General features: G+C 35.5%; 1 protein-coding gene and 1 long non-coding RNA gene across 2 annotated transcripts in view; one reads left to right on the forward strand and one right to left on the reverse strand.

Moving 5' to 3' along the window:
• The window catches only part of si:dkey-225n22.4 (collagen alpha-1(XXI) chain), a 62,350-nt gene that overhangs the window by 12,924 nt on the left and 36,370 nt on the right, over positions 1-13,056 (forward strand). The window contains exons 14-16 of the mRNA XM_042714016.1: positions 9,965-10,012; positions 10,706-10,759; positions 11,120-11,173. Of these exons, the coding sequence (XP_042569950.1) occupies positions 9,965-10,012; positions 10,706-10,759; positions 11,120-11,173 (156 nt within the window). The remainder of the gene's footprint in view (positions 1-9,964; positions 10,013-10,705; positions 10,760-11,119; positions 11,174-13,056) is intronic.
• On the reverse strand, positions 672-9,053 carry LOC122135307. Its single transcript, XR_006153430.1, has 4 exons — positions 8,147-9,053; positions 7,774-7,929; positions 4,492-4,657; positions 672-1,220 (listed from the first exon to the last, which is right to left on the reverse strand). It is a non-coding gene; the product is annotated as an uncharacterized LOC122135307 (long non-coding RNA).

Genomic DNA, 13,056 nt, shown 5'->3' on the forward strand with positions numbered 1-13,056 from the left:
AGGCAAATTGTTGCCAGTAAGTTACTGTGAATACTTTTTACAGTAAGGGTACTGTACTTCCATTTACAGTATTTTATGCATACACTGTGAAATCAAAAACAATTAAATACTGTGATTTTAGTTGTATTTACAGTAACTTACTGGCTAATTGTTGCCAGTAAGTTACTGTGAATACGTTTTACAGTAAGGATACTGTACTTCCATTTACAGTATTTTATGTATACACTGTGAAATCAAAAACAGTTAAATACTGTGATTTTAGTTGTATTTACAGTAACTTACTGGCTAATTGTTGCCAGTAAGTTACTGTGAATACGTTTTACAGTAAGGGTACTGTACTTCCATTTACAGTATTTTGTGTATTCACTGTAAAATAAAAAACAATTAAATACTGTGATTTTAGTTGTATTTACAGTATTGATTGTTTTACTGTAGAAGGAAAAAAAATAAATACTGTGATTTCAATTGCATTTTAATACAAAAAACAGTTAAGCACTGTTTTTTATGTATTGTATGCAATACAGTACTATAAGCAGTAGATAACAGTTAATCATTGTAAATTCAGTTTCTCACTGTACAATTTAAATACTGTATCACTGTGATTTAATATTAGCCATCATTAAAATAATCACCCATATTCTAAAACATTGCGATCAACTGCAGACAATAAGAAAATTGTTAACAGTTATTTATTTAAAAACATTTGGTGAACAGGAATGACAAAACAGGTTGGACAACATGCCATTATACCATCCAAAGTTAACACATTCTATGTTTGTAATTTCTAATGGCGTGAAGTCTATTATCCACTTATTCTACTGTTGCTAAATTTAATTTACGACTGAAGAAATTTTTTTACAAAAGAGGCTATTTCATTACAAGTTTTGTAAAGTTACAGAGCAAACTGTTACTAGTTCATTCACTAGTTCCACATGACTGGTTGCTATGATGGAACATAATGCAAATTGATACAATACGGTCAAAAAATTGAACTACTTTAAAGCTGTGCATATAACTGATTATTACCACATTCTAAAGAGCAATAAATAACACTGGCAATATTGAAATAAAATAAAACATTGAACATTAAAAAATTTTATATTTAACATTTGCATGAACATTTAAAACAGAAAGGAAAATAAACTTCCCCTGCCGCTTGACAAAGGTCTATGGCCTTTTGCATGCCCTGACCTTGGAGACCTAGAATCCTAATTGGAGCCCTGAAATTAAAGAAGAAAACACATTAGATCGGCTGAATGGTTTCGAAAACGGTAAAACTCAACTGTTTAAAGTTGTAAAATGAGCCTATTTCCAAAAAAAAGTGTAGTGTTCTTTTAACAAATACAACTTTTTATTTAAATAATGGAGGCTACTAGTAAATGGTGAAATTAACATTTAGAAAGATTAATAAATGCTGTAGAAGTGCAGTTTATTAATAGTTAATGTTAACTAATGTAGTTAACTAGAGTTTAATAAATGGAACCATATTGTAAAGTGTTACCAATTTGTTATACACCGATTCAGACGACTTGTGAGTTCAGTGTTGGACAGATCAGTTGTTTTAACCATTCATTAAATGTAATCGGTTCAAAGGAGTCATTAGTTCGAGAATCGGACGTGTCATTAGCGGACTATGCCACGCGTTTTATTATCCCGGGAGTTTAGGACATTGCACAAGATTTTTGTCAACACAGGAAACATTTTATCACTGGATAGTTTTTTATTTGTTTATTGAAAGTGTTTTTATTTCAGCTGATGCGGAACAATTTTCAGAGTACATAAGGCAACGTTTCTTTAGCACAATTCACACCCAGCGGTAATTCAGGGAAAACAAAATCTCTGAATGCTCGACATGAACTTTGGTCTTCTGATCTTTTACCATCGTGTCAATTCTCAATTGATTTTGATTAATATGCCTGAGGGAGCGAGAGAGAGCAAGACAGTTTGTCGACTGTGAGAGTGCGCGCACAGCCAGGGCTCTCTCTCTCTCTGCTCGTTCTATCAGTAACATGCGCACTGTCACAAGTGCAGTCATCTACATCACAGCGTTCAAATGGCTTTAGCGGGACAAAAATTTGTTTTGGCGGCTGAGAGAAATGGAGGGAGAGTTATTCATTTTCTTTTAACACTATTTAATTTTTTTTTTAAATGAATAACGAAACGCAATGTGGCAGGCAGCCGGTGTTGATTCTGTGGCGCACCGCCACGAATTAGTCTATGTGTGGGAAACACTGATTTTCAAGTTTTACGGCTGTATGTTAATAGGGCTGGGCAAAAAAAATAGATTTTTCGATTAATCGTTTTTTAAAATGTGGTCGATTCAAAATCGATTCTTAGGGACCACAAATCGATTTTTTTCCATATTCAGGGCTCTAATTTCGGCGTGGTATTTTGCGCATCATTTTAATCATTCCCGTTGGTCTCCCACTTGTAATGCGGTAAATTCCTGCAAACATTGATTCATTTTAAAATCAACAAAAAAATATCACAGAAATTCAGGCCCTGATATTTATCTATCACCCAAAAGCCGGTATTAGTTTTCCTACACTGTTCATAGGCTTGCAGCCTCCATGTTACAGCTAATGCTGTGAGATTTTATGTATGTTTAATCTTAAACATAAAATAACCTGATCATGTTTGATCAAGGCAAGCGACTGTTCTGACTTTCATAAAAATCCTGTCTATTCATTTGAAATATAGAGCTGGGTTCTGTTTTAATGTACCCAAGTGTACCTAAAATAAAAAGAGTTTAATATGCAGGTTTGTGGCTCTTAATTTCTTTTTATTAATTTAAAATCGAGAATCGAAAGCTTGCGAATCGAAATCGAATTGGAACATCTGAATCGTTAAGGTTTTAATGGCATTACTACTCTTACCGACACTTCGATCGATCGATCCGGTACTTTAACGGTATTCTTGTCAGTACTTTTTGATTTATATATATATATATATATATATATATATATATATATATATATATATATATATAACAAAAGATAAACAATTAACAAAGATACACATTATATAGGCCTACACAGTGCTTTTAATTTCAGGAAGGTCTACTACTGTTCAGGTATGGTCTAAACAGAATTCTAGTAAAGTAATCAAATGTAAAATAACGCTGCATAGTTTATCATAGATAGATTAATGCTTATTAAAGCTGAAGTTATTCATTCAAGAGCTGTGAGTGATTTCCTCTTTGCCTTTTGTTGTTTAATTCACAGTAATGGTGGAATCGTCAGCAAGTTTATTATACACTGCCTCTTTAAGACCGAGTGCAGATCTAATAGGCGACCGATGCACTATATTTTCTACGTCCATTTTAGACATATTTTTGTGTACATTTGATATTTAGACGCGCATATGAAACCGAAAGTATAATTTGCTTATCTCGTTGCGTGCGCCGCCTTGGGAACGACATCTCATGAGCATATTTTTGTGCTATTAATAGCTCTTTTTATTATTTAAACGTGTCCCGCAATTTAGCAACAGTAGCTAGACTGCATTTTACAACAATCACTGAATGCTGAATCTGATTCTTTCGTTACGTTTGAGTTTTAGGGAAAAAATGAGAGCGTAGCCTACTGCTGCAAAGGGAATTAAGTTGCCCTATACAGAATGCAGCTATAGTTTTTAATGGTTTTACCTCAGATATATTATTATTATAATCTTTGGAAGCCAAAATCTAAAATAAAATCAGACTAATCACAAATCTGAAGTGTAACCAGGCTATGTTTCAATGTTTAGTTCTGTCCTCCGTCGTTACTCATTAGGGCTGTCATATTGTGGGCGCTGTGGAGATCTCTCTCTCTCGGACTGCGAATAGCAAAAATGCATCACAGACAAATGGTTTAATATTATGGTATATAGAAATGGCTGCCAAGATAAAACGTCGTTATAGCAATAATAACATTACGTGTATTTTTCCAAGTAACGACAGCAGAACCGATAACGTCCGAGCTTACCGTTACAGCGGTCTTTCAAAATTCAGCCCCGGGGCCCGTTTAATACCGGCTTTCGGTACCCACCCCTATATGTTAATGGAATATTTTTATGAACGAAGACATGTATCACTGATATTAATAATATAGCTACTGATGTCTCGATGAAAATGTTTAAGAATCAATATTAGTTTTGTAAAAATGAGAATCGATTAAAATAAAAAAATCTATGATTTTTTACCCAGCCCTAATAAATAAGTTAACAGTTTATGTTTTACTTGCATATATGATTTAGTCAATCTGTTGTCAGTGTTTCTTTTTCTAAACACAAACACTGTTTACACGCCTGGTATCGGGAGTATAGAATGGTTTTTTTTGCGAGTACTAGTAAATTGATTTTTGTGTGTGCGAGTTATTTGTGCTGGTTTTGGTGCATCCCAAATAATTATTATTATCATGTATCAAATTATGATTAATTATATTATACCCACATATACCTATATTATTAATTATATTATAATTATTATTAAAGCTATTATCAGAACCTCACCTGTATCTAGTCAGTTAGCAAATAGAACTCCGTGAAGTCCCTGATGAAGGAGATTACATGGGGGTTCATGTAAGAAGTCTTCCGCTTCACCACTCTCCCAGTCGTCTTGCTCATCTGCTCCTTGGCAGTGCACTTGTTGGAGTCAGGATTAATCCTGACTAAAAACCTATGAACATGAGTATAGGAGTTAGGGCATTGGACAATATGTACACATTAATGAATAACTGTAAGTGCAGTGAGCAATGTAGAATCATACATAAAGTTCAGCTGACAGAGGCATTTCACATCTCAACAGGAGTTAGTCAAGGCTGTCTACTTTCTCGATTACCATTCCTCTTCGAAGGTCGACTAGATCATGCGGCCAACTAGATCATGCGGCAAGCCACTGACAACAGGCGCAATGGGATCCAATGGACCCCATTTACATAACTGGACAACCTAGACTTTGCAGATTATATCACATTACTGTCCCAAAAACACCAACAAATGCAAGAGAAATTGAGAGGGGTAGAACAGAAGTCAGCTGAGACAGGTCTCTACATTAGCACTACGACCAAAGTGCAAACAGAAAGACACTGGCCAGCTTGATGGTTAACTACAAGAAAAGGCAAGGCAAGACCTGCATTTGGCATGATGAGGCCCAAATGAAGAGCACGTAACATCACACTCAAGACCAAACTACGGCTATTCGACTCAAGCATTAATACCATACTCCTTTAAAGATCTGAGATGTAGAAAACAACAAAGAACCTCCTGAACAAGCTACAATTCTTCAACCACTGCTTAAGACATATTCTTAACATCAGATGGCCTGAAAAAATGACGAATTAAGAGCTTAATTTCTCCCAAAAGGTTTTATGTAAAAAGGAATATAGTGTGTACATGCCCAACAGTCCTGCTAAAGCATTCATGTTGTAAGGAGGCTTCAACCTACACTATTTAGATACTCAGATAATTTACATAATAGGGCTGGGCGATAAAACATTAACAATATGTATCGCGATAAACGTAATCAATATCAATAAAAAATGCGTTCGATAAAACGTTCGATATTTATTTATTTTTTTCTTTGTTGGAAGAAACCAGAGGTTGCAAAGCAAGTTTGGTTGCATGAACAAAGGCACTCACTCTCTGGTAACCTAGCAACGTAGGGAGTAACACGCTACCAGTCAATCATGTAACAGTTTAGTTGCACCATATCGTTGTCTCGTGATGGATCCTTCAGTAACAGAACCGGCATGGAGTGATAAGTGGAAAGCCTTATTTGTTTGATGAGTGATGTAGAGTAGGTGACTGACTGCTGCACCAATTCTGACAGGCGCCCGCGCATGTTACTGAGAGAACGAGCAGAGAGAGAGAGAGAGATCCTCCTCCGGCCGCGTGCGCACTCTCACAGTCTTCAAACTGTTTTGCTCTCCCTCCCTCCCTCGCGCATATTAATCAAAATTAATATTACCATCAAAATCAATTGAGAATTGACACGATGATAGGTCAGAAGACCGAAGTTTCACGTGAAGCATTCAGAGATTTTTTTTCCCTGAATTACCGCTGGGTGTGAATTGTACTAAAATAACGTTGCCTTATCTTCTCTGAAAAGCGTGCCGCACATTCAGCTAACATAAAGCAAACTTTAAATAAACGAACAAAACCTATCCAGTGATGAAATGTTTTCTGTGTTGACACAAATCTTGTGCGATGTCCTTACTACCGGGATAATCACATGTGCTGTCGCCGCGTCATGATAGGTGCGCCTTATATTTTCCTGCTTTTTTGTCCTTTGCCAATCACACCTATGAATCAGAGGAAGGTTAATGGATTAGTTCACCCCAAAATTAAAATTTCCTAATAATTTACTCACCCCAAAATTAAAATTTCCTAATAATTTACTCACCCCAATGCAACCCAAGATATTCATGTCTTTCTTTCTTCAGTGGAAAAGAAATTAAGTTTTTTGAGGAAAACATTTCAGGATTTTTTCTTCATATAATGGACTTCAATGGCAACTAACTCAGTTGATTGCTACTGTTTCCTCAAAAAACTTAATTTCTTTTCCACTGAAGAAAGACAGACATGGATACCTTGGATGACACTGGGGTGAGTAAATTATTAGGAAATTTTCATTTTGAGGTGAACTAATCCTTTAAGTTTAAAATAAAAATGTTTAAATGTAATAGATTTTTCTCCTGGTCCTTATTTTAAATAGGTCATAAAAATATAAATAATTATCGATATCGACCAATATAAAACACTTATATCGTGATACAGTTTTCAGCCATATCGACCAGCTCAATTACATAACATTTTAAATAGGGGTGTCAAAATTTATCGTTTCTACGATGCAGACGAGGACGATTCGGTATCAGTTCAGTAATAGACCATAACCGATTATAATGTACTGACACTTTTCTGACGTCATTTGTCGCGTATGTGCTTTGTCGCGGTAGCATACAATGGCAGAGGGAGGCAAGACGCGAGTGCGAGTAATTAAAGATGCTCCAACTACTTTTAAAGCCTACATCTGGGCACATTTCGGCTTTTATGAACAACCTGGTAAGCACGACCTGCAGAAGACGCGCTGTGTGCGCTCATGTCACGCACAAATAGAATATGCATGAGGTAATACCACTAACTTGATAAACCACGTTAGCCGTTTTCACCCCGAGCTGTTAATGCCTGGCAGAGTCTGACTGCTTTTAGAGATGCGCAGATGAGCTCCAACGCCGAATCCACAGCCAAAAATAAATCATCCACCCACCCCAATAATTTTCTCTGACTTAAGTATCCGCACCTGATGGTCAAATAACAATTATTCTGTGTTGTTATGCGTGATTATAAATGGATGATCGTAACCTTCAACAGCTGATTTGGCAACGGTTGATGCACGCATCTTTAATGGTAACATAATACACTGATTAATGAGCGCTGCTTTTAAATGAACATTTCTTTAAAACAAATAATTTGACAGATTTTCCTTTTCTTAATGGCATAAACAAGCTTTACACCCATCTGGAATGTCACTGTTTGAACAGGCGAGCACACACACGCGCACACACATCACTTTTGAAGAGAAATTTAACTTAACTGAAGAAATTTAAATTTATCGCGATGCATTGTGATATCGAATTGAACTGAATCGATGACATGATAATCGTAATCGAACCGAACCGTGAGACCAGTGTCAGTTCACACCCCTAATTTTAAAGGGAGAAGATGATTTTGAACAGCTTATCAATTGTCAATTTGCTTTTACACTGCAATCAAACTATTTAAGATAAAAAATACCTCTGAACAAACTCCAATGTTGTGCTGGCTTCCACCTGATACTCTAGGTTGAATACATAGTAACAGGCGAAGAGAGCGTCCAAGGCAGTGGGATCCGCCATGCGACCCTCCCCTCGATCGACAGCATCCATTTTTTTGCAGTCAGGATTGTCTCTCCTTAGTAAAGACAAGAGTCATCACAAAAATTATATTTCATAGCAATACATTCTATAAAAGATTTTCGTAAAAACAGGGCAGGGAGCATACATATCTTCGAAGTAGTGCATTAAAGAATTAAGTTAGGTCACCTCAAAATGAAAATGTTTTGCTTATTTTTTTGGTATAATTTTTTTTTTTTTTTTTTGCTCCTAGTAGTGATGGTAAAGTTACTTACTGATTTTCTGGAAGTCCCGATAAGCAGTTAGTGAAGGATCTGCGATTCCAAGATGGAAACTCCAGCAGAGGCCACGGGTGGGAAAAATACATTAACGTTAACGTTAAAGGCTGTGAAAACGTCTCCGTCGGAGCTCTCACAAAAACGTTTTCGCTGAATTCCTCTCAGGCAAAAAGTTAAAGATATCAACACAAAGACGAAAACAAATTAAATAACTTTACAACCACAAGACAAAGCCGTGTGTAAAGAAACGTAAATTTGTTAATAGTCTGTTATTAACGGAGCTTAACGTTAAAGGCTGTGAAAACGTCTCCGTCGGAGCTCTCACGGAAACGGTTTCGCTGAATTCCTCTCAGGAAAAAAGTTAAAGAAATCCACACAAAGACGAAAACAAAATAAATATAACTACAAGACAAAGCCGTGTGTAAAGAAACGTAAATTTGAGAATTAAGGAGCTTGTCTGTCACTGACGACGAGTCAGAAATTCAAGTGCTGCTTCTTTCGCGCTTTTTCCCCACAGATTCTAGATCTTTCTAGACTGGGTAAACCCCGCCCACTCTGCCGGTGCTTTGATTTCGCCCTGCAGCTCAGAAACAGCTCTGGAAACTTGCACGTTTATCTCTCCTGCTTCCGAAGAAAAAAATAAGCCCTGATGTTTGTAAAATAAAAATCCCATGGTACGCATTTATGAGTTAACCAGCCAGCCCCAATTTTGGCAAGTAATGCACATGACATAGCCTACCCAAAATAAAAAGGTTGCTGCTCATGAGTCATTCTGAATAGACACATAACCAACATATATTTAGAAAGCTTGAGTGTTTTGGCTCAAGTTCAAAACTCAAAATTAATCAGATATTATTAATATTGAGATATATAAGCTCAACAATAAAAAACAACAAACATTAAGAATATCTTTATTAAATGTATAAAAATATTAATATTTTAATATTAATATACATAATTATGTGAATATACTATTGCAACATAACCAATGTTCATGCTCCATTTCAAATCTGAGGATGATATCTCAAAAAAGTATGCGTTTATGAAGCCTATATTGTTAGACCATGTCAGGGGAGACTTTGGAGAAGTTTAAGATAAGGCTTATCAAATATTTTATTGCCCTGTTAACACCCATTTACACCCAAACACCCATTTACAGTCACAAAACAAACAAACAAAAAATATTCTTGAAATCTTATGTGAATTATTTAAAAAAATATATTGTATGGAATAGAAACCTCCTGCAGCAGGTGCATCAGAGTACAAGTTACATGACACATTTTAATTTATTAATATTACACTTTTACTTAAAGCTCACCATCGAGTATTTATATCATATTCCGGTAATTAATTCTGAACAACAATAATCTGGGGCTGTCCATGTGAAAGGGGTAAAAGGGAGATATGATAAAAAAAGGAAAATTACAGTAGTTTACTTTACTATTTACAGTACTATAGTGGCTAAATTGTGATTTTTTTACAGTAATGCTTTGACTACTGTGATTTCAACTGTAATGCTTGGACTACTGTGATTTTTACGGTCTTACTGTAAACTTTACAATATTCTACTGTAAAAATCTTATATAGTAATGTTACTGTGAAATCGACAGTAAATAACTGTAGATTTCACAGCAAAGACTTCAGGAAAATTACGTGCACCTGTTATGCTTAATAAGCCAACAACACCTGTGTTCATTTTCCTTCATCAGCGTCGAGTCATAAACAGCTGAAGCATAGACTGCTGTGGTTTTCTTGCCTTTCAGAAACCGTTTGTTTGGTGTGCATGTAAACATGCGTCTTGTCTTTTTGTTTCAGGGAGCATCAAAACCAAACACTGGCACAGTTGGATTGCCTGGAAAAAAGGTAATGATATTTGTTAATAAGATAATATTTATATAATATTACAATTCAAATCACACAAGTTATGGCCAAGCTTAATTCTCATTGTTAAATTAAATTACATTGTAAAGTGCATAAATCATGGAAATAGTTGTTATTCTTTTAATTATTTTTTATTCAAATAAGATACTATTGAATTACACTTTTTATTTTTCTGCATTTCAAATTGTAAAATTACAGTGAATCATTATTTTATTTTAAATGTTATTTTTTAATGCAGTTATATGCATAAAAAGGGTAATTTGGGAATCACCATTTAGAATAATGGAAAATTAATCTAAAGTCAAATGTCAAGATGCATAACAGCCAAGACAAATTGGGAGAAAGTGTACTTAAAGGGACAGTTCACCCAAAAATGAAAAATCTGCTAAAAAAAAAAAAGTAAATGGAAACAAAAACTGTTTGGTTACCAACATTCTTCAAAATATCTTCTATTATGTTCCACGGAATAAAGAGAGGGTGAGTGAACAATAAAAAAAAATAAATAAAAAAAAAAAAAAAAAAATTGGCTGGACTATCCCTTTAAATGTCATTTTACAGTATCCAATGATTTATTTCAGTTTTATTTATTTGTAAATTACCATGTACTATATTAAGAAATTGTAAGCTGTCATGACAAGCATGATGTTAATAAACTTGACATGTATTTTTAAACAGGGAGAGCAGGGAGGAAAAGGAGAACAAGGACCTCCTGGAGAGCCTGGTCCAATGGTAATGTACTGTGATGTTTATATGACGACACAAAATGATTTTTGTCCAGACAATGTCCTCTAACAATTTGCCATACATTTGCTCTGTTACTTAACACACAAAAGCAGATATAAAGATATGATGCAATGCAGTGCTGCGGTGATGAACCACCCTGTTAGATTCTTCACTGTAATTAAGATGCAGCCATATTCTTTAGAAATGTGCACAGAATTGGAGATTAAAGCATGTGCACATGCACATCCAAATACACAGTAAAGGGCACGAGAAGTACTGTTCAGTTTCAGACCATCTTCTCACTGAACATAATCTGTCTTGAGCTGCTGTGATCCGATGTTTCTGAGAAACTCCTGTGTTTTTCAGGGGAAACCAGGACTCGCTGGGAATGACGGAGCAGCCGGCGCTGCTGGAGCAAAGGTCAGGCAATCTAGAAAGTATTTTAACCGCATGCAATGATGTAAAGAAACATAAACATCTGTAATGTCACTCAGATGGCTATATAATAGTCATTTCCCGTCTCGAGACACTGGGACTCTTGTGTGTGAGGAGTCAGCTCAGCGGTACTGTCAAAGGCTCTCCAGGCTGATTGAATGCATATCATGTGATTAATACACAGGTATTTATAGGTCGACAGAGAGTAAAGGCGTGGGAGTTGGGAGAGGTTAGCCATTAATTACATTTATAGTGTACATGTATAACTACTGTCACGTTCAGTTATTCAGCCTGACACCTCTGCGTTATAAAAAGAGAGCTTTTCGATATTAATAAACAGGAAAAATGTGAAAGAACAGAGAAAAGTTGGCAGCAGTGTGTCAGAATAGCTAAGAGTGTGACATGCCAAACTCTATTTGTATTTTTATATATTTATGTTTGTGGCATTTATCCTTTTTTTAAACCAAGCATTTAATAAAAAATAATAATACACTTTTTTAAAATAAAAAACTCAAATATCAGAACGTATAATATTTTAATGACAAAAAGAACTATTTAAAATGTATCATTTAACTTGTGATCCGCAAAGGAGAGGAAAATATGTTCAAAAACTCCATTGAATGTCAAATAGTTTATAAATAAATAAGCTTTTTTTTTTTTTTTTTTTTTTTCACAAATTCTGTGATTTTTCTATCCCTGTTTGGATGCATCTTCTTTTGTCACCAGCCATAATTCTGATCAGGCATCAAATAATATCATACCATCATGAAAATGTGCTGAGAATTGATCAGATTGGCTCAGATTCAGACAGTTTTTCTGCTGATTAAGGGAGGACAAGACTTCACCACATAAATGATTGTCAAAAGTATTTTGTATTTTAGCACTATTTACAACAGATTTAATAAGAAATAAATATTGGATTTCATTTAGCAAATATGAGGTCTGTGCATAATTTAAAATATACTATTATTTATTAATATTTTGGATACATTTATATGAATATTATCTTTTAAATTTATTATTTTGAAATGATGTCCACAGTCCACAATATTCATTTTTGTAATCTTTTATTGACCAATAAAAAGGTGGGATATCAGAGATTGCCAAAAGCTATATTTTTCCCAAAAAGTGGCCCAAATATTTTAGTGAAGGCTGTAAAACGTGCCACAGCTAACTCTCAGCCAGCGTAATGCTACCAAAAACAGCGACTTCAGACTCTTTGCCATTCTCATTATCACTCTCTGTGGTCAAGTGTATAAAAGACAGATTTCTGGGGAAGCAGCTCTGTCCTCAACACCCTTCCAGTGACTGTAACGAGGGGATCTGAGTGTGATTCAGAGAAGTGCGTGGGGGTTGACAGCTAGCGCAGTAATGGCTCTCTTTTGCTGAACCGGAGTTCACCGCTGGTGTTGTTAATCTTAAGCGTGCTAGTCTCTGTCTGCGGGTATTGAGATCATGCCAGCTTGCTGTGCATCATCATTAGGTGCTTTTTATTTCATAATGATTTGCTTCAGTTTTTGAGTGTTTAGCATAACCAAAGAGCCCAAGCTTGTCACCCATCATCTGGTCTTGAGCTTCTTCTTAGATGCCACTGGAATAATAAATAAAGCGCATTTGCTTTGATATAGTTTCAAGGAACATTGCAGCGGTTAATAGTTTACAGGAACTGCGCAGCTGCTCATTGTTTTATGGTCATGTGTAGCTCAGTTACGCTGCGACTACAGCGGCGAGTCCAAACAATGTCCACTGCTTGTCTGTAAAGCTATGCAATCTTGATTAAGCAAGACTAATGACCCTCGCCTGCAAATTAGACTATGAGGCCTGAAAGCATCAGTATTTTGTGTAGGAAACAGGAAATGATTTCAACC

The sequence above is a fragment of the Cyprinus carpio genome, chromosome A24, assembly GCF_018340385.1.
Source record: "Cyprinus carpio isolate SPL01 chromosome A24, ASM1834038v1, whole genome shotgun sequence".
Taxonomy (NCBI): Eukaryota; Metazoa; Chordata; class Actinopteri; order Cypriniformes; family Cyprinidae; genus Cyprinus; species Cyprinus carpio.